This window comes from Lithobates pipiens, unplaced genomic scaffold (assembly GCF_037356315.1).
Source record: "Lithobates pipiens isolate NorthernLeopardFrog02 unplaced genomic scaffold, aLitPip1_a1.2 Scaffold_25, whole genome shotgun sequence".
Taxonomy (NCBI): domain Eukaryota; kingdom Metazoa; phylum Chordata; class Amphibia; order Anura; family Ranidae; genus Lithobates; species Lithobates pipiens.
This window is the reverse complement of record NW_027507787.1, coordinates 39,351,586-39,373,404: the sequence shown is the minus strand read 5'-3', so window position 1 is coordinate 39,373,404 and position 21,819 is coordinate 39,351,586. Positions and strand designations below refer to the sequence as shown.

The window sequence follows — 21,819 nt, the reverse complement described above, 5'->3', positions numbered from 1 at the left end:
AGTCCGAACTCATGATTTTCCATTTTTGTTCCAGTTCTGCAACTCAAAGTAATGACGCAAAATAATTTGTATTACAGCCAGAAAACTGGTTTCTTCACAACCTCTATACTTCTATTACCACAGGTTTATTTTAAGGCTGATGAGGCACAGGCACACAGCGGCTACCTTTTGTGGCTAAGAAAATCATAACAATTTTTTCGGGATTCCTAACGTTAACTTTTTTAAAGTAATCGCGTTTTATCAATTTTTCAGCATTAAAATCGATAGTGCCAATCGCTTTTTTTTTTTTTTATTGGAAAATCAACTTTATTGAAAAGTGTAATCATGGTACATACATCTGTGCGTGCCAACGTGGCCAGAACAATAATACATACATACACACATTGTAGTGTCAGCGTGACATAAAACCAGAGATCCACCGGGGGTAGGACCAGTACTTAGTCCAGAAGTGCCAATCGCTTTTAATGCTTCTCCATGAAATGTTGCAGCAATCACTATGCTTATCTACAAATTGCTGAAGAAAATGCTGTAGCAAATCACTAGTGAATTCAGTGATTAAATTGCTCACTATAAATCACTGGTATTAGCAATTTGAAGCAGCAAATAATCTCTGCAAATAGAAATCCTAAAGCAGAACACCGGGGAAAACACACATCAACCCTTGTAACGGGCCCCGTTTGCACCGCAAGTCAAGTGAAATATTCCCCAAGCACACTTTCCCAGAAATGACTTGAATTAGGCGAATGCTGTAGTAATTAGCAGCTGGGAGCTGGTATCAACACAAGTCAAAGAATATATCGCCAGCACACCATGGAGCTTCAGGATAGTGTCCAAAACTTTGTGATCACATCATTAAAGTAAAATGTGATGTTTTGGGGCACACAGGACCTATTCATCAGGCATATGAAGTCACGCCCAATGAAGGGACCTTTGTACTGCAAAGGTTAGCTTCTTGTTTAGTCCAGGGATAGAAGAATAAGCAGAAATGCCTTATTGCTCTCTCCTCTGGTAGCCACTGCTTTCCCCTCTCTCTGCCATTCATAAATGTGGATGGACGTTGGAAAAGCAACAGAGAAGCTACTGTGTGATCATGTGCCTGCGAGGGATAAGGTAAGTATTTGTTTAATTTCTCTACTCTGAGACAAAATGAGCATGTGACCCGTTACAGTGCAGATGGGGACTCACTGCAAGGATTGACTTATGTCCTTCTTTTGGAGATTCACCCTCTCTGTCTTGATCATTATTACCAAAAGTGAAGAAAATCCCATATTTTGTATTGTCCCCAGAACAGGCGTTAGAGGGGTAAATCTTCCAGTGGGGACATGAGTTCTTATGACCAAGGTGACAACTAGGGATTCCCTTACTTTGAAGGAATTTCCTCTCACTTCCTGTTTTTTGGCTGTGGGACAGGAAGTGAAGGGAAATCTCCCCAGCTGGACACAGTAGGCAAACGCAAAGCTGACAGGTGGTAAAACCCTCCCTTACACTATTCAAAATGTAAAAAGTTTTTTTTTTTTTTTTTTTAGTTCTACATTAAGAGTGTAAGAAAAAAGAAATAACAATGCAGCAACATAACTGCAACTGACAAATCCAGGATCTGTAAAGCGATTTGTGAATCATGTTGTTTGTCCAGCCTTATGTGATGTAAAAGCATTGATTTATTGGAAATGCTTTTGAATGTCCAGTTGCTGTTAATGTGAAGTCTTTTGCCACCCATCACCCATACAGGTTACACCTCACCTCAGCCAACCTAACCTGGCCTAATAAAATAAATATACCTCATACCTAGATGCATTTTTTCCATATATATATATATATATATATATATATATATATATATATATATTATATTATATCTAGGTATGAGGTATATTTATTTTATTAGTTTTAAATAATATATCTTTTTTTTTTTTTTTTCTCTGAACGCCAGCGGTTTAAGGCCCGGTTCACACCGCTGCAGGGGGAGATCCGGATGTGATTCGCACAGCAAATCACATCCGATCTCCGTAGCGATGCGAGTTCAGCCATACAGATAGTATGGCTGAATTCGCATCGCTCCCGCAGCAAACTCGCACGGGACCCTTTTTTGGGTCCGCAACAGAATCGGATCGCATGGGGGTTCACACCATGCGATCCGATTCCTGTGCGAGTCGGCAGATCGCACTGCGATATGCCGACGGATCTGGGGGTGTCATTAACATAACATTGACACTCCCAGCCGTCCGCATAGGGCAGTGTGAACTGCCGGCGGGAGGTGTGCGATGCGGGTAAACGCCGCGGATTCGCGGCGTTCCCGCATCGCTATAGTGTGAACCCGGCCTAAAGCTCTACTCTACATATTTTTGATTTAGTAGAGTGGGTAAGTGTCAGAACTATCAAGTGTTTTTTTTTTGTTTTTTTTTTTTTGTTCTTTTCGCGTCCTCACTGGGGCAGGAAGAGAGAGAACAAGAAAAATCTATCAGATGTTCTACATTCTCATTCTACTAAATGTGCTTTTATTGCTTTCTATGTCCCCATCAGAGAGAGGGATCCCTTGTACTTGTGAAACCCTGGGACAGGAAGTGGGTGCAAAACTCCTCAAATGGGGACGCACATTGCAAATAAAGCCCCAGTCATGTACGCCTCTGGTCAAAATTTAATTATTTGACTTGGTTTTAACTGAATCTCAGGAATGCTTGTATAATATCATTTGAGTTTATTTAAGAAACCGATTCCTTTCTTCTTCTTCTTTTTTTTTTTTGCATGCTTAGTATTTTGAGTAAGCGGTTCAAGCTTAATTGTTCTTGTTATTTTGTTTCCTTGTACAGTTTTTAGTGGGGATGAAGGGTAAGGATGAGGCAATGGCAATTGGAGGACACTGGTCTCCTTCTTTGGATGGACCGAATCCAGATAAAGACTCTTCAGTGCTCATCAAAACTGCTGTGCGTTGTTGTAAGGCCCTGACTGGCATTGACCTGAGCTTGTGCACACAGTGGTAAGTACATTTCTTACCCCGGGAAATGTCTCCCTTATCATTGGCTTCCCTTCCCCCAAGCTATGCAGGTGCTCTAGTTATTCCAGATTTGGTATGTCTGTCAGATACAGAGGAGGAGCGGGAGAGTTTACATTTTTTATTGCTATTTTACTTAATATTAAATCTATCTGTGCATTTTGAAGACTTTGATTTTTTTATTTTTTTTCATGCTCAGCTGCAGATCGTCCAGAAGATTACGTCTTACACTATCTAAAAACCCAGTTGTGTTGCCGTGTTTTCTAATGGTATTTCGAGCTTTGTTGACACTTTTCTCCGAAAATTTTATTTTTCTGCTGAAATTACATTGCCTGAAGTTTAATATGCTTGATATTATTATGGAGTACTGTCCACATACATTCTCGCAAATTAATGTAAAGTTCAGTATTGACAACCATTCATTCTGTCTTATATACTGTATTCGAAACAATGCTTCGACTTACCTGAAGAAAATCAATGGCCTTTATATAATTGTGTTTTTTTTATTTTCTTTTTGTAGACAACCCAGAGCTAGCTGTTCTTGATGTGGTGCAGGAAAACTAGGTTCTTATGTTCAATGCATTCTAGATTTTGTTTTTCCAACATGCTTCTTCCCTTGCAACAGGTACCGATTTGCAGAGATTCGCTACCATCGCCCTGAGGAGACCCACAAGGGGCGTTCGGTTCCTGCTCATGTGGAGACAGTGGTTTTATTTTTCCCGGATGTTTGGCATTGCCTTCCCACCCGCTCAGAGTGGGAAAACCTGTGCCGAGGATACAAGCAGCAGCTGGCCGACAAGCTTCAGGGTGAACGCAAAGAAGCTGATGGAGAACAGGCACTGAACGCTAATCCCTTTTTCTATTTCCGCTTCTCACAGGCACAGGAACACAGGCACAATGCACCGCACACACTAAACACACTCCCCAAAAAGAACACTCCTTGTGTGACTTTCACCTATACCAGCTTCCTAACATGGAAAAAATGATATTTTACATTATATTTCTATATATCATTTTATTAATTTTATTTTATTTTTTTGCCTATAGTAGAATTAGCTTGTGGGTTCAGATGTATTTAGTGACACGTGGCCCTTTTCACCATCTTCCCATCTCTGTGAAGGTTCACATTAATCATTTTCATCCCTAAATTTGTAAATAATAAAATCTGAACCTTGTGATTGTTTGGCTATAAAGGAATAGTTATCACCTGGAATGAACACAGGGTGGCTTAAGTTGCAGACATGGGACTATGCACACTGTGCAGTCTATGCAGACGAGCAGTGGCTGTACATACTTGTATTGCTTTTCCTGTTCATCCTCCCTTTGTTTCACAGATCTGACTCTGACTGACTTAGTGGTCAGCAAAAGTGCTAGAATGTGTGTATGTGCCTCAACAAAGCTTTAGGAGAAGACAATGAACATTGTGACCTTGCTACTTGCACGGACCTACGACAGAATTCATTGCTCCAATAGTAGTTTACTAACCACGTTCTTGTACATTTGTGTTAGGAAGAAGATGACAAAGATGATGGGGATGCAAAGGAAATCTGTACTCCTACTCACTGGTCCAAACTTGATCCGAAGATCATGAAGGTAAATTCCTGTTATTTTTATAGAAAACAATATCCATTTCTGTTCTTTTTTTCAAGACAGAGGAAAGCATAACTTATTTACTTTCAGATCACAGGCAAGATTTACTAAGACTGGTGCACACAGAATCTGATGCAACTGTGCATAGTAATCTAACTTCAGCTTGTTCAATTAAGCTTTGACAATAAAACCTACAAGCTGATTGGTTACTAAGCACAGCTGCACCAGGTTTATTATTTCCCCCATCTCTGATTTGAAACTTCAGATAGAGCAGTCTGGAAAAAAAACAGAAGCTGGGATGGGGCTTCTCTGACTGTATTTGTGCAGAAAAAACTGAACTGCACGGAACTGCATCTGGTGTGAACTGGCCCTAAAAAATTTGTAAAGTCACTTTTTTTTTTTTTTTTTTTTACTTTTATTCTACTGCATAGAGCGGCCTCCTCTAGTGGCACACCTGTGGGCTTGATTCCAAGCCATGCTACTTGTGTTCATAGACACAGACAGTGAGGTTCAGCCCCACCCATTCTCCTTTGTCACAGAATTTGAGGGCCAATGGCTCCTGCTGCTCTTAAACCCTGTGAGTTAGGAGAAGAGGAGAGAGCCATTAAAGTCTGGCACAGTACTGGATCAAGATCGGGCACAGGTAAGTATAAGGGGGGTGAGGTGCCAATGTTTAGGCTTTACAACCATTTTAAAAGTCACAGAATGGACCTGCTTTGATTTGGATTCCAATAAGTTTTGCTTACTTTTCCTATACAATTTTTAAGAACATAAACATACTGTACATTTTATATTGGAGTACCGAACTCTGAGCCATTGTATCATCAGATAGTGCTTAGAGATCCATTTAATTTGTTTAGGGGTGAAGCTTTAGGACTCTTTCACACGGACAGTCCGCCCAACGGACTCCGCTTTGCTCAGCGTGGGGATTGATCCACTGAACAGGCGGATGACAGGTCCGTCTCGGCTCACTGTGCAGAGACGGACCTGTCAGAGCCCTGCTCTCCTTTATGGGGGATCGAATGAAAATAGACCACCTTTCCCTTTTCGTCCAATCCCATCTGATCCGATCCTGCAGAAGGATGGAAAATGGGGTCACCATCTGTCTGGATTTCATGGACAGGATCAGATCACATATCGGCAGATGTCAGCGGACATGTCACCACTGACATCTGCCGCTACATAGAGGTGAATGAAGTGTCCAATCGGGCAGACCTGATCGGAAAGTCTGTATTAAAGGGTCTTTAAACATTCACCACAGTATTTTGCATATGATAAGTGAGCAGTTGGTTTTTTTAATACAATAAGCTATGCTAATTATGTGCAAAGAACAAGACTATCTATAGCTTATAGCAGCAAATGCCAGTAAATCAAATCAGTCAGTTTGTCACGTAGCTGGTGGTTGTATATTAGAGCACATCTTTGGCCTTAATGCTATAAATATGTATGTCTGAATAAATGTAATACGATGGGTTCAAAACATGTTCTGTAGAACTCTAAATAAACAATTCATTAACAGAGTATTTGCATACAGTATATTTATATTTTGCTTGCATAAGATCATCCTTCTTTGCCTGGCTAAAATTCAGAATATCTTACACTTTTGCTTCAATTTCTTTTAAAGCTAAACTCCAGCTAAATACACCTGTATTTTGTTTTTCTGTCTATTCTCCTTGCACAGCTAGATGAATGATACCACTAATAGTTAAAGTGGAACTTCACCCTAAAGGCGAACCTCCACTTTATGTACTCCTTCCCCCTCCTCCTGCACATTTGGCATATAATTTGTCTTTGGGAGCAGGTACCTAGTTTGCATAAGTATCTGCTATCATTTAAAAATGTCACCCTCCCCTCCCCTCTTTGCTTGTAGCCTTGACATATTCACATTAAACATGCCAGGGCTGAGTTTCTGGGGTGAATAGCCTCTTTCAAGAAGAACTCCAACCAAAATTTTATTTTTTTTCCCATGCAGTGGGGCTGTGCCATTAACTACTCCTTTTTGTATAGGGGATTGCAAAGCAGAGACATACTAGCCTAATCCGCAGATCCTCCGAGCGCAAGACTGATCCCCGCCACTCCTGCCCCCTAGCACACTCTAGCAGTCTTGTGAATGGACTGTTCCTGATGCCATCATGCCCATTGACCAACTCCGGATGTAAGGACAGCAGGAACAGTTCACCACTGAACGTGGGGGAGTGTGGGTTTACGGAGGATCGAAGGATCGGGTAAGTTAAAGCTTTTTGGTGCGCCCCTAGACAAAACAAGCAGTTAAAGTGATTGTAAAGGCAGAAGTTTTTTTTTATCTTCATGCATTCTTTGCATTTAGATAAAAAGCCTTCTGTGTGCAGCAGCCCCCTCTCTGCCCCTGCAAATATTTTCCTTGAATTCCTTTTAGATCCAGCGATGTTGCAGGAATGTCTTAGCTGCCCGGTAGTCGTCCCCCCCTCATTGGCTGAGAAAGCAGCATGGCACCATTAGCTCCTGTTGCTGTAAATCAAAGTCAGTCAGCCAATGAGGAGAGAAAGGGGGTCGGGCCACAGCTCCGTGTCTGAATGGACACAGGGAGCTGTGGCTCAGGTGCCCCCATAACATTCTACTTTCTGTGGGGGCGCAAGCAACAGAAGGAAGGGGCCAGGAGCACCGAAGAGGGAACCGAGAAGAGAAAGATCTTTGCAAAACCACTAGTTCTTTAAGGAATATGATGGTGTCCTCTCTTCCCTGGAGCCTAGTTATTGGACCAGACTGAGGTCATCCCCCTGCTCACAAATTCTATCAGCATCTTCCATGTTAACATGTATACATGTAGCGCATATGATTGGCTCATGGTTCTGCTGCTCCCTTTACCATTCTGAGGGCTGTTTTATAGGAGAATTCAAGAGGCTGCTAGGTCAAATTCAGGTACATACACTAGTTGCATTTTTAGAAAAAAAATATTTTATTAATAAATGAAGAGCTGCCTTAAGTTTTTATTTTACATCTGCCCGGAGATCAGTTTAATAATCTTTCTCTCTATATCTGATGGCAAGATCACCACATGGAGTCCTTGATTCTGCCATTTGTGAAGTTACTATTACACAGCCATGCAAGATCTCTCTTCTACTGTGTTATCAATATAGACTGCAGTGGAAAGCTTGAGAACGGATTGTTATAGCTGGACTGTTAGGTCGAGGAAAGATTCAGATCGCCTGTATACGGGCAGTACATGGATTTCAGTTTTTTTGTGGTTCTGTGTTTTTAAGGTTAAGTACAGGCAATAAATGAATTTCACACTTGCACGGTAGGCACTTTGTGCTGCCTGAAAGCTCTTCTATTAAATCTTAAATCCTTGCATTGCATCTGTGGGCACTGAGTGGGAGCAGAATGTCTTAATGTCAGCCTCTATTCACTGCATAGATTTTGCTACTGTTTAATCCGGTGAGAACTACTTCAGCTTGTATATGCGCTCACACCTGCTTGTTAAATGACCTTGGACTGGGCTTGGCTCCTTATCAGAATGACAGGGTAAGCCCTTGTATAGATTGTGTACTATGACCTGTTCCTAAACATACTGGAAATTAATTAAGTTTTAACAAAGGTACTTACAAATTTACAAGGTGTACTTCTTTTGTTGCATTTAATTCACAGACAGGTTTGAAGTGCAGAACTTTAAAGAAGATCTATTATTATAATTTTTATTTTGCAGCTCTGTCCCCTATGGGACAAAGTACATACAGTACTTTAAGTAAAGTGCTGTGCTACTACAGAAAAATAATGCAAAAACATTTGCTATAAACACAATCGGCAAAAAAAGTTAACACAGTGCAAAGATTCAATAACGCACAATAAAATCAAAAACCAATAAAAATTCCTTTATTGTATGAATCCCATAAAGCCTGTGAGTGTATACAAAAAGCAGTGTTAAAACATTCAGTGAAGAATACATGTGAAATCACTCCAAGCAAGTGAAGAAGGTACATGAAAGTTAAGCCTTGACCACAATGGGTCTCTTGGGTGCACTCTCACCTCCAATATATTGACATTCGCAGCAATGGTCAAAGCACGCTCCGATGTGATGTGACACCACCTCAGCTTGGTCATCTCAAAATCAAATCCTGTTCTACCCTCTGGAACTCTGATCATCACAAGAAACTCAGGTGGTGGATTGATGGGTCAGTCCAATTCACAAGTTCAAAATACAATAAATGCCAACGCTGCTTTTTTTATAATTAAAATCATAAAAATAACACGCCACTCACATGTTAAAAAAAGAAACAAAAGCATAAATATAGCTTTAAATATCACTCATCCATTGTTACCGGGCAGATGATTGTGGATGTTCTAAGAAAATACAGCTCCCACAGCCAATAGCTCTCTCTCACTGAGTTCCGTGTACCAGTGCTCTACGCATTTCGCCAGCCTGTTTCTGATGATATTACAACAAAACGCATAGGGTGTTGTTACCCGGCGTTTGAGCGAGAGAGTGACATTTTATGTTTAATTATATAATAGCAGTGAGCACAATGTTGGCTTTAATGTGTTTTGAACATGTGAATTGCACTGACCCATCCGTTCACCACCTCAGTTACTTGTGGTGATCAGAGTTCCAGAGGATACAACAGGATTTGATTTTGAGATGACCAAGCTGAGAAGATGTAGATCTGAGTGATCAAATAGGAATGTGCTTTGACCTGTTGCGAGGGTCAATATATTGATGTAAGAGCACACCCAAAGGGGCCCATGGTGGTAGAGACTTTCAACTTTCAAGTACCCTCTTCAGTTGCTTGGAGTGTTTTCACATTTCATTTTCTTCACTGGATGTATTACCACAAATTTTTGTATACACTCAGACTTAGATTCATACAATAAGGATTTTCTATTGATTATAGATTTTATTGTGCATTATTGAATTATTGCACTGTGCTGACTTTTTTTGCGTATTGTGTTAATAGCACATTTTCTGTAGTAGCGCAGCACTTTGTTTTAGGATGCTATATTTCATCTTTTTTGCTTGCAGCTCTTTTTTTGGCACTGGTGCACAGGAGATTTATTCACATGCAGTAATTTGCCCATTTTTCTAAGTGCTTTCTAACCCTAGTTATGCGTACCGACCTTCCACCTACCCCTCCCCACCCATTCTGATCCGACAACAGCCATAAAGGAGATATGCTGATATATAGCTGCATCTTGTCTTGGCTGTGCGCACTTTCTCAAGAGAAGAAGCGGCAAGAGGAATGCAGAAGCTGGCATAACTCCTTATGCATTCCTCCATCTCGCTTTTAGCTGCTGATGGATCCGCTACATCATGAAGTGATGGGGGGCAGGTCAGACTCCATAACTAGTGTTAAGTAGCACTTAGAAACATGGGGCACAGTACAATATGTACTTTGTCCCATATTGGGACAGAACTGTAAAATGAAAATTATGATAGATCGTCTTTAAACAATGCAATAATTCTTAGTTATGATGTGCAGTGTGATTTTTCTATGTATAAAAATTTTTTGGACAGGTAAATGATTTGCGAAAAGAGCTAGAAAGTCGAACACTTAGTTCCAAAGGACTAAAATCTCAGTTGATTGCTCGATTAACAAAGCAGCTTCGAGTTGAAGAACAAAAAGAGGAACAGAAGGAGCAAGAAAAGTGTGAAAAAGAAGAGGAGGAGGAGGAAGAGCGGAAATCTGAAGATGATAAAGAGGTTTGTGTCCTGTGTAATCTAAAAGCCCCATACACATCAGATTTTTTGCTGATTTTCTCCTTCAGATTTACCAAAACCATGTAATATGAGGTCAAACCTTAGGAGTTTCAGTTTGTATGTAATCAGGCAGGCCCTTCTACTACATGGTTTTGGTAAATCTGAAGGAAAAAATCAGCAGACAATCTGATAGTGTGTATGAGGCTTTAGTCCTACCTAAACTACTACCTAAATGAAATTGTAACAAGTTAACATGCTGGTTCTGTTGCTAGGATGAAGAGCGAAAACGTCAGGAGGAAGTGGAGCGTCAGCGAAGAGAAAAGAGATACATCTTACCTGAAGAGCCAGCAATTATTGTACATCCAAACTGGTTAGCAAAAAATGGGAAGTTTGACTGCAGCATCATGTCTCTAAGCGTCCTGTTGGACTACAGGATAGAGGACAATAAGGAACACTCATTTGAGGTACTGTATATGCTGTAAAATGTTTATACTTTGTGGCAAGAATATGATCCTAAAAAGATGGCAGTGGCTAAAAAACTTTTTTTTATTTTTTTTTTTTTTTACTGATATCATTGCTCCATGTGTTTTTACTTTTTTTTTAAGGCCTTGCTTGCATAGATAATGAGCCATGTCAGATTAGTCATCCATACACACGGCTGTACCTTCTAATGACTGGTACATTGATGAGTTGCATTTTGTGTGCACAATCTCTCCATGCTTGTACAGCTCAGTAAAGGCTGTTGAATGAGCTCACATGGATCTTTGTATGTAAAAGTGAAGCCTAATGGCCTATAGCAGGGGTAGGTAGCCTTTTGAGCACAGTGTGCCGAATATTTTTTATTTTTTTTTTTAAGAAATTGAGCGTGCTGGTTTTATACCAAAAAAAGGTCAACTTCACACTCTCTAGCATGAGAGAGATTTTTTTTTTATAAAGTAAATTCTGTAAACTACTTTAGTAGTGAGAAAGTAACATCCTGCACTCTCATGCCTCAGATCAGCCCCAATTTCTGAAACTCCACACCTCAGATCACTGTTCCCCCCCCCCCCCCCCCCCCCAGCAAATCTGTTTCACCGCTGTAACCCCCTTCACATCTGCCCCGCCGCTGTAACCCCCTTCACATCTGCCCCGCTGCTGTAACCCCCTTCACATCTGCCCCGCCGCTGTAACCCCTTTCTCAACTGCCCCACCTCTGTAACCCCCTGCTCACGCATTCCACCGATGTGCAGAGGAGAAAGGAGGTACATCTGCCCTGCCACTTTAACCCCCTGCTCATTTGTTCCACCAATATACTTGCTTTCTCCTCTGCTGCAGCACTGAACCCTCTCTGCTCATCTTTCCCACCACTGTAACCCCCCTTCTCATCTCTTACACCACTGTACCTCCCTGCATATCTGCCCCACCACTGTACCCGCCTGCTCTTCTGTTCCACCTCTGAACCCTTCCTGCTCATTTTCCCCACTGCTGTACCCTCCTGCTCATCTGCTCCACTGCTGTACCCTCTTCTCATCTATGCAGAGTGGTGAAAGGAAGCAAAGATGAGACACATCTACCTGTCCTGACACACTCATCCTGCTGATCCAACTCTCGCATCCAGCCCACGTGCTTGTATGTGATGTATGTGATGTATGTGATGTAACATACAAGCATATGGAATGGATGTGCAATGATGAGCTCAGGTCAGGGGCATTTTTTGAAAGCAGTGGGCCTGTGTGCAGGATCATAAGTTGGGCCTATTCAGCAGGACTGTGATTGGCTTTAGCAGTGGCCAATGCCAGTCCTCCTCCTTCTCCTCCTGGTAACCGGGCCTGCCCTCTTCTACATCACAAAAGCGGACAATCGCAGCTACAGCAAAGTTAGAGAACCATATTTTACAATGTGTGGGGGCACAGTGCCTCCCCTTCAGTGTAGGTGCGGCGTGGGGAAATCTGACATTGGAATGCATTAGTGTCTTGGTGTCTCACTGACACTTTCCTGCTCTGCTCTGCTGATGGGGAGGAAGTAGATTGCCGGCAAAAGAGGCTTTGCGTGCCACTTGCGGGACCAGTGCCGGGGGTTGCCTACCCCTGGCCTATAGAAATGCAGGTAATGCTTATTAATTCTTGGAAACCTGCACACTTGTGCTTATATTTTGTGTCATCTACATTGATTGGTAATAACATGTAGCGATCTTCCTTTTTTGTGTGCAATGTATCAAATCAAACCAAAGGAATACTTATCTTATGTGTTTGGGAATGGACAGCAACACAAGTGCCTGTGTCAATGAGCTTTGGGTTTGTACTGATGGCATCACTTTGATATCAGTTTAAGGTGCTTCTGAGATCATTCAGAATACATTGACAGGTGCATTTGACCCACAATTGGCAAACTCCTGATCTGCATTTAATCTTCTTCAGGATTTACATTCGCTTGGATTTGTATGGGAATGCAAAACCTGCTTCAATTGAATAGAATCTCATCAATGGAGACTCTAGTGAGAACCACAAGCTTAATAGAAAATGTCATATTTTGGGCAAATATTATGCCCACATTTCTTAGTTCACCTTTTGTAACAGGTGTTTTTTTTATTTTTCGAATTTTTTTTTTTTTATTGAGCACATGAATATTATTCATACAGTACATGAGACTGGTTACATCCAGATCAATGAAGAAACCAACATCCATTAATAATATTGTACATATCAATACTTTCTTGGCTGAGCCAATCAGGACTCCACCCCTATCATACGCTGAAGTATATGTGCTTTTTTCTTTTTTTTATTACAAATTAAACCAGATCTACAAAAAAAACAGTCAGGTAACCCAACAGAAAAAAAACCTCCCTCCCCAGGGGATGTCCGCTTTCAGTGTTGTGTTCGGTAGGATACAAAAACCCAACTCTGTCCACACTGAAAAAAAAGTATACTCACTAGCTTCCCTCTGTCACCTTTTGTAACATGTTACACCTCTGTTTAGGGTGTAACATATTATTGTTGCTGCAGCCCCCCCCCCCCCCGATTTCCCCCCCTCCCTCCTTGTGACAGCGGGCTGGGGATCCTCTCCCCACACTCGCTGTCACAATAAAATAAAATAAAAAGTTCTGTGAATGAGAGAACTACAAGTACCAACAACATTTGTGGCTGTCAGCTTATAGTTCTTAATGACACTGAGTGTCATTAAGAAAACTGTTGACACAGTGACACTGTTGAGTGCTGTGGTAGTTCATTGATTCTTCCTGTCATTGTGTACTGTAACTGCTTGCTGGTATGAGCAGACAGATACACTGACAGTCTGCAAGAGCATTAGATTGCACCTGTGATTTTTCTGATAATGGGTGCAATGCTTTACAGGCTCCTAATAATAAAAATAAATAAATAAATAAAATAAAATGAATGCACTTTTTTTTTTTCCTGCATAAAGATTTGCATTTTTTTTTTTTTTTTTTTTTTTTACAAAGGTGAACTCATTCTTAATTATTTTATTTATTAAACCTAAAACCACCGTAGATGTAATGGATTCGATGCATTTGTTTCCTTTTTAGGGCTTTTTCCCCTCTGTATTCCCACTGGTGATCTGGCTAGTAACACACCTTTGCTGTATTAGAGTGCTCTGGATGAATGAGCACAGGGGGCACATTTGAACATTGTCAGTCTGAAGGGGGATGGTGTTGGGTCTATTAGCAGATTTAAAGTGGTATTAAACCCAAAAGCAAACCTTTATTATATTGCGGCTTACCAATTCTTAGATGTGATGGCTGTATTAGTTTCCTTTTTTTTTTTATGCTTTCTTTCTTGTAGTTTCATCTGGTGATCCATCCAGCAAGTCTGTTGTTTTTCAGAAGCACCAGCTCTTCCACAGAATATAGTAGTGTACATGGAGGAGAGATAAAACATTTAACACTGATGGGGGTGAATAAAGTTATCACTTTTTTTTTATTCATTTAAAACCTTTATCCCAAAAGGGAAAATCTGTTTGCTGTAACTGATTGTAAAGTGCGAGCTGGAGTTTGGCTTCAGTTAGTGTTTAAATCTAATACATTTAACAGGCCCCTCACCCCCAGACTGACAATGCTGTCTGCTGTGCCCCCTCTGCTCAGAGTTGTGTCTCTAATACAGAAGGTATGTTGTTGGCTTGAACATCAGGTGAACAGAGGGAAAAAAGCTTAAGAAAATAAAACTGATCCAGCCACCATATTTAACCACTTCCCACCCGGCCAATGCATATATACGGCCGGGTGGGAGCCGTCTACTCCTGATAGGCCGTTCAGGAACGTCCTTCAGGAGTAGCGGGATCGCGCGCTCGCGCAGCGGCGCGATCCCGATGTGCTCGTGTCACCCGGACACGGCACATCTCAGATCGGCAGGAGGGCTTTGTGATTGGCCCTCCTGATCACATGACGGCCGTGTCCAATCACGGCCGTCATGTGATGTAAACAAACAGCCAGTTGCTAGGCAATCGGCTCTCCTCTCCTCACACGGAAGTCACCGCTGAGGAGAGCAGAACGCTGCAGCCGGCTGATGATCAGTGAGTATGGGCTGCTTTTTACAGCTTTTTACTCACTGATCATCAGTGTAGTGTAAACACACCACACAGTACAAACACAGTCCCCACATATGTCCCCAAAACACACATGTCCCCAAAACATACATGTCCCCAAATAATAAAAACACATGTCCCTAATAATTAAAACATGTCCCCCACATATGTCCCACTAAAATCACATGTCCCAATGATTATCTGCACACATATGTACGTGATCACCTGCACACATATGTACATGATCATTTGCGTACATATGTCCGTGATCAAACAAACCAATTATTATACACTTAACGGAATTTTTTTTACCAAAAACATGTAGCAGAATACATTTTGGCTTAAATTTATGAGAAAATTTGATTTTATTGGATTTCTTTTCAAATAGAAAAAAGAAAATATTGTTTTTTTTCCAAATTTCCGCTATTTTTGCGCTTATATCGCAAAAAAAAAAAAACGGAGTCGTGAATAAATAACACCAAAATAAAGCTCTATTTGTGCGAACAAAATGATAACAATTTCATTTGGGTACAGTGTAGCATGACCGCGCAATTGTCACTGAAAGCGCTAGAGCGCTGAAAGCTGAAAATTGGGCTGGGAAGGAAGGGGGTGAAAGTGCCCTGTATTGTAGTGGTTAATGATTGGTAATCTGCAATATAATACTACCTTGTTTTTGGGTTTAATACCGTTTTAAATACACTAACAAATTTAAGCTAAACTCCAGCTAACACTTTATAAGCAGTTTTCATTTTGGGATAAAGGATTTACATAAATAAAACGGAGCATAGCTAGCACACCTGCCAGTGTTGAATGGTTTGTCTCATCCCTGTAACTAATACATATGCAAGTGAGCTTGTTCTTTTGAAAAACAGACTTACTGACCAGATCACCAGAAAGCCTAAGAAGGAGAACTACTGCAGCCATCACATATAATAATTGGTAATCTGTGATTATAATGTGTGCTTTTTTGTTTAATACCAAATTTAGGGTGTAACAAGGTGCAAATGGGACTCCCTGCTCCAGACAGTGTTCAGGGGTGGTTCTTCCCTGCAGCAGCTATCACTTTTGAAACCAGTGTGGCAGTCTGACTTGTTCTCAATGAAGCACGAGTGGGGTGATCACTGCATTGGTAGTCCATTGACATGTTTTAAATCTCTCTCATTGAAAGCTCATACCTTGGTACAGACAGGGAGCTGGAGGAAGAGTCTGCAGTAACCAAGCATTGCACTCATAATGCTTTGCAGGCTGCTATAGAAAAAAATAACACTCTTAACCACTTGAAACCCGGAAGGATTTAAGTTTTTCTTTTTTTTTTTTTTTGCGATTCTGTACTGCGCCGCTTTAACTGACAATTGTGCGATGCTGTACCCAAACAAAATTGACATCCTCCCCACCCCCTCCCCCCCACAAATAGAGCTTTCTTTTGGTGGTATTTGATCACCTCCTGCGGTTTAAATTTTTTGCACCATAAACAACAAAAGAGCGACAATTTTGAAAAAAAAAAGCAATGTTTCTTTATCGTACATCATGGGGCTTGGAGCCATAGTTATTAACTTAATGGGTATATAGGCACCTTCAGATGATGGACACTGGTATACCCAGTACAGGAAGTTCACTCCCCCCTATATAACCCCTCCTCCTTCCAGGAGTACCTCAGTTTTTTCACCAGTGTCTAAGGTGTTGGTCACGAGTGAAGATATGCTCTGAAGAGCTCCAAGCTGGAGGGATCCCATGCTGGATTTAAACAGCCTCCATAGACCAGATCCATCCAAAGTGCCACTGCGGCCAAGGTGGATGGTACCCAGGCCTCGTATACAAAGCACAAGGGACCCAGGACTTTTTTTGGTCATGCTACATTATCTAAAGTTTTCCTGAGGGGTGCTATGCAGGTCCAAGGCAGTGGACCCCCTATAATAGGGACCTGATGTTTGAAGGTTTGCTAATGCAGCCCGCCGTGATGGGTGAAGTTTGGATCTGTCTGTTACAGCAGTATCCTGCAGCGGGGAAAAGGTAAGGGAAAAAGCCTAGGAACTGTAAAAAGTCCACCTGTTTTTTGTTTTTTTTCTTACATAAGTAAAAATGTTGTCATGCCTAAAGTCTGCACTAGAGGGAGTAAATGCATACCTTTTTTAGTACGTCGCTTCTCAGTCAGCTCAGAGGTCCCAGCTAAACAGCACGTGTGTGTGTGGTCTCAAAAGCCAGGGGGGATCCTCCTCCTGAACATTTCCCCACTGGGTAAGGGAGGTACAACTGAAGCTTGTATTTTTTTCCCCCCTCCGGGGGGGTGCGGTGGCAGCGGCTGTTATAATTTAGAATTTATTTCTGTTTCCCCACAGAAGGTTTTTTTAAAACTTCCCGTCATCCAGGCCTCCTTTTTCCCAATCATTCAAAGAGTGTGTCAACCGTCTGAGCGTGCTAAGTTAAAAACAGAGGGGGCATGGCTAAGGCGCAGCTCCATGTGCAGGACGTAAGTACACGAGGAGCACACTGCACAGGCGCTGGGGACAGAGACAGACGCTCACAGCTATCGCCAACACACAGGACACAAGTGCACTGGGGGCACGTAAGGGATGCAGGCATTTCCAGTACAGGAAATAACATTTTTAACCAACTAAAAGCTGAACTTAATTAGCATTTTCTTTTGCTAAACTGTTTTTGCTCAGTGAGTTGTGAATTTACTTAGTGCCAATGTTTTTTTGTGCTCAGCACATCAAAAATTCCACCCCCAGGTGCTGGGAACACCAGTCGTGTGTCCACACTGTCATCCTCGCCTGAGATACCAGATATGGCAAGCCAGGGTGAGTCATTGGGTCCAATTGGTGGTGCAACTGCTTCTCACACTTCAGGCCCTGTATCCGTGACTGAAGTTGCATTTTCCTCCACCCTGCAGGGCCTAGAAGGAAGATTAGCGACTTTAATTGCATCCGCTATCCAAAAAGATAGGAAGCGTGTTAGATCCCCCTCCTTCACCTCAGACCCCCTGCCAAGGCAACAGAGTAGAGGATGAGGGGATCAGGAAGAAGGGCAAACCGATTACTTCTCTGTGTAGGAAACAACGGTAGATGAACCTTTTTCAGCCTTGCAATCCGAGAAATTGCTGATACAATCTCTTACAGAGATGGTTTGTGCCTCTTTCAAGCTACCTCTAGCAGAGTCAGCTGATAGTTCTGTTTCTTCTTTAGGTTCCTTTAAAACCTTCACAGCCTTTTCATGCGTTTCCTGTACACGCATTATTAGAAAAGCTTATTTATACTGAATGGGATCAGCCAGATAAGCATTTTCTCCCTCCAAAGAGATTCACAGAACTCTATGCCATGGAGGAGAAATTCACCAAAATATGGAAGGTACCAGCAGTTGATGCTGCGATTTCCAGTGTGAATAATAGCCTAACTTGTCCAGTAGTCAATGCACAAATGCTTAATGATCCAACAGATAAAAGATTGTAATTTCTGTTAAAGTCTTTTTTTTTTTTCTTTGGCAGGTGCAGTTACTCAGCCTGCAGTTGGGGCAATAGGCATCTGTCAGTCTCTAAGGGACCTATTTAGACAGGCCCTTAAAGTAGTCCCTGCACAACAGGCCTGCGATTTGGCCGAACTACCAAAGGCGCTGTGTTTTTCCATAGACGCCATGAAAGTCTTCTGCAATACTCAGAAGTCTGGCAAGAGGAAATTCAGGACAGATGGGTCATCTCCACGGTGTCTCTAGGATACAAACTAGAATTTTGGGAGTTTCCACCGTCTCGTTTTCTGAGATCAAACATTCCCAAAGATTCAGGGAAAAGACCATCTTTTTTTCAGGCATTAGACCAATTACTAGCTCAGGAGGTGGTCATACAGATCCCCACAAAAGAGCAAGGTTTGGGGTTTTATTCAAACCTCTTTAGGGTACCAAAACCGAATGGACCTGTCAGACCCATTCTAGAGCTAAAGAATCTAAATCGGTTCCTGAAGATCCGCTCCTTTCGCATGGAGTCTATCAGGTCAGTAGTTTCTATCCTACAAGGAGGAGAACTTCTGGCGTCTATCGACATCAGGGATGCATATCTGCATGTCCCTATATTTCCCGCTCACCAAAGGTTTCTGAGGTTCAAAGTAGAGCAGCAGCACTTTCAGTTTGTAGCCTTGCCCTTCGGGCTAGCCACAGCACCCCGGGTGTTCACAAAAGTACTGGCCCCACCTTCTAGCCAGGTTAAGGGCACAGGGCATAACAGTCTTGGTGTACCTAGGCGATCTATTGCTAATAGACCAGTTGGTGGCTCATTTGGAGCAAAATGTATGCATTACAACTAATTACCTGAAAAGTCTGGGTTGGATTCTCAACCTAGAGAAGTCTTCCTTAAAAATGCTAAGATAGCTAGAGTATTTGGGTCTGATCATAGATACAGCCCATAAAAAAGTGTTCTTGCCTCGGGCAAAAATCAACTCCATAAGAGAATTAGTGGGGCCGGGCGGGTCGATCCCTCCATTCGCCTTTGCTTGAGGTTGTTAGGAAAGATGGTGGCTTCATTCAAAGCAGTTCCCTATGCCCAGTTCCATTCGAGACTGTTGCAAAACAGTATTCTATCTGCTTGTTACAAAACAATCCAAGCTTTGGACTTGCCAATGCGGCTGTCCCCAAGGGTGTCCCAAAGCCTCAATTGGTGGTTACTAACCCAGAATCTGCTGAAAGGAAAATCCTTCAGACCAGTTATCTGGTAACGACAGACGCCAGCCTTTCAGGCTGGGGAGCAGTACTAGATAGGACAACTGTCCAGGGACAGTGGTCAAGAACCGAAAGAGCCTTGCCCATCAATATCCTAGAGATTCGGGCAGTGCGTCTGGCTCTGAAGGCCTGGACTTCCAGGTTACGGGATTGTCCTGTCAGGAGCCAATCCGACAATGCCACAGCGGTGGCCTATTTTAATCACCAAGGATTAAAGAGTCTTTCAGCGCAGACAGAGGTGACCCATATTCTAACTTGGGCAGAAATGAATGTTCCGTGCCTGTCGGCAGTCTTCATTCCGGGAGTAGAGAATTGGGCGACGGACTACCTGAGTCACCAGCAGTTATTCCCGGGGGAATTGTCTCTTCACCCTGACATTTTTTGGGCTGTTTGCCAAAGATGGGGGCCTCTAGACATTGTCTAGCGTCCAGATTCAACATGAAGTTAGTCAACTGTGTCCAGGAAAAGGTATCCACTCGCATGCTGCAGATGCTTTGGTGACCCCGTGGGATCAGTTCTCACTGATCTATGCATTTCCCTCTATTCAGTTGCTGCCTTGACTTCTTCGCAGGATCAAGCTGAAAATAAACCCGGTAATTCTGGTAGCACCAGCATGGCCCAGAAGGTCATGGTATGCAGAAGTCATAAAGATGGCGGTGGGGGATCCATGGTCCCTTCCACTATGGCCAGACCTACTCTCACAGGGCCTGATATTCCATCCTACCTTACGAACACTAAATTTAATGGCTTGGCTATTGAAACCCACATTCTGGAGAAACGTTGGCACCCTTGGAGATATGTCATAGGCAGAATTCTTGCCTTTCTACAATTAGGGGTAGAGATGAAGTTGGCCTTGAGTACTATTAAAGGCCAAGTCTCAGCTTTATCGGTCTTATTTCAAAGACCACTTGCTACACATTCATTAGTCCAGGATTTTATGCAAGGTGGGATGCGGATTAATCCGCCAGTTAGATCACCTTTGAACCCTTGGAACTTGAACTTAGTTTTGTCAGTGTTACAAAAACAGCCATTTGAACCAATTACAGCATATTCCCTTAGTCCTTCTGACAAGAAAACTGGTGTTCTTGGTTGCTATATCCTCAGCAAGGATGGTTTCGGAATTGGCTGCTCTTTCTTGTAAAGAGACATACTTGATTATTCATGAGGACACTCCAACCCAGATGGCAAGAATAACTTGCCACACATTGTGGCAGTATTGAATTGTAAGTCTTGTGAACTTGCTGCACATCTTTCCTTCCCTACCTATGCTGATGATTCACTGTTACTTAAGTGGTAGCAATCTTATTTAATCCCTTGATCTTTCATTAATCTCCTTGGCACTAGTTTTTCTTGTTTTGTCCAAGTGTCCGTTTTTTTTATCGGGTCTATCCTCTTATTTATGAAGAGAGATGAATTGCCAGAAAAATTGCAAAATCTAAGCCAAAGTGGCTGAAGTAGGGAAAAAAAAAAAAAAAAAAAAAGTCTCATTGAAATATTTTCCTAAAAAAAATGTACCTCAGTTCACTGAATAGTGCATTAAGACAAAAGTGATCTTTATGAAAACATTATTAACCACTTCAATACAGGGCACTTAAACACCTTCCTGCCCAGACCAATTTTGAGCTTTCAGCGCTGTCGCACTTTGAATGACAATTGCGCGGTCATGCTACACTGTACCCAAATGAAATTTTTATCATTTTTTCCCCACAAATAGAGCTTTCTTTTGGTGGTATTTGATCACCTCTACGGTTTTTATTTTTTGCGCTACAAATAAAAAAATACCGAAAATTTTGAAAAAAAAAATGTTTTTTTTGTTTCAGTTTCAAAACTTTGTAAATTAAGTACGTTTTCTCCTTCACTGATGGGCACTGATGGGGCTACACTGATGGGCACCAATGAAGCGGCACTGATGGGGCGGCACTGATGGGCGGCATTGATGGGCGGCACGGACGGACACTGATAGGTGGCACAAATTGGCACTGATAGCTGGCACGGATGGGCACGGATAGGCGGCACAGATGGGCACAGATGGGCACGGATAGGCGGCACAGGTGGGCACTGATAGGCGGCACAGGTGGGCACTCATAGGCGGCATTGGTGTTATACTATAGTAATGGATGCCAATCAGTGCCAAACAATAATGCATGCCAATCAGTGATGCCCATTGTGGGCACTGATTGGCATCCATTATGGGCACTGATTGGCATCCAGTGTGCTGACTGGCATCCCTGGTGGTCTAGGGAGGATTACCTTTTCCCTGGTGGTCTGGTGGCGTCCCTGGTGGTCCAGTGTGGGCATCCTCGGGGGGGCTGTGCTGATAATCGATCAGCACAGACCCCCCCCCTGTCAGAGGAGC

At 42.3% G+C, this 21,819-nt stretch overlaps 1 protein-coding gene across 4 annotated transcripts in view; it reads left to right on the top strand.

Moving 5' to 3' along the window:
• Positions 1 to 21,819, top strand: part of CCAR1 (cell division cycle and apoptosis regulator 1) — an 82,230-nt gene that overhangs the window by 41,992 nt on the left and 18,419 nt on the right. For 2 of the 4 annotated variants that reach the window (XM_077454288.1, XM_077454287.1), the window contains 5 exons: positions 2,808 to 2,974; positions 3,615 to 3,825; positions 4,499 to 4,582; positions 10,065 to 10,250; positions 10,520 to 10,711. In XM_077454288.1, coding sequence (XP_077310414.1) covers positions 2,808 to 2,974; positions 3,615 to 3,825; positions 4,499 to 4,582; positions 10,065 to 10,250; positions 10,520 to 10,711 — 840 coding nt within the window. The remainder of the gene's footprint in view (positions 1 to 2,807; positions 2,975 to 3,614; positions 3,826 to 4,498; positions 4,583 to 10,064; positions 10,251 to 10,519; positions 10,712 to 21,819) is intronic. The other 2 variants (XM_077454290.1, XM_077454289.1) reach the window with 2 other exon arrangements.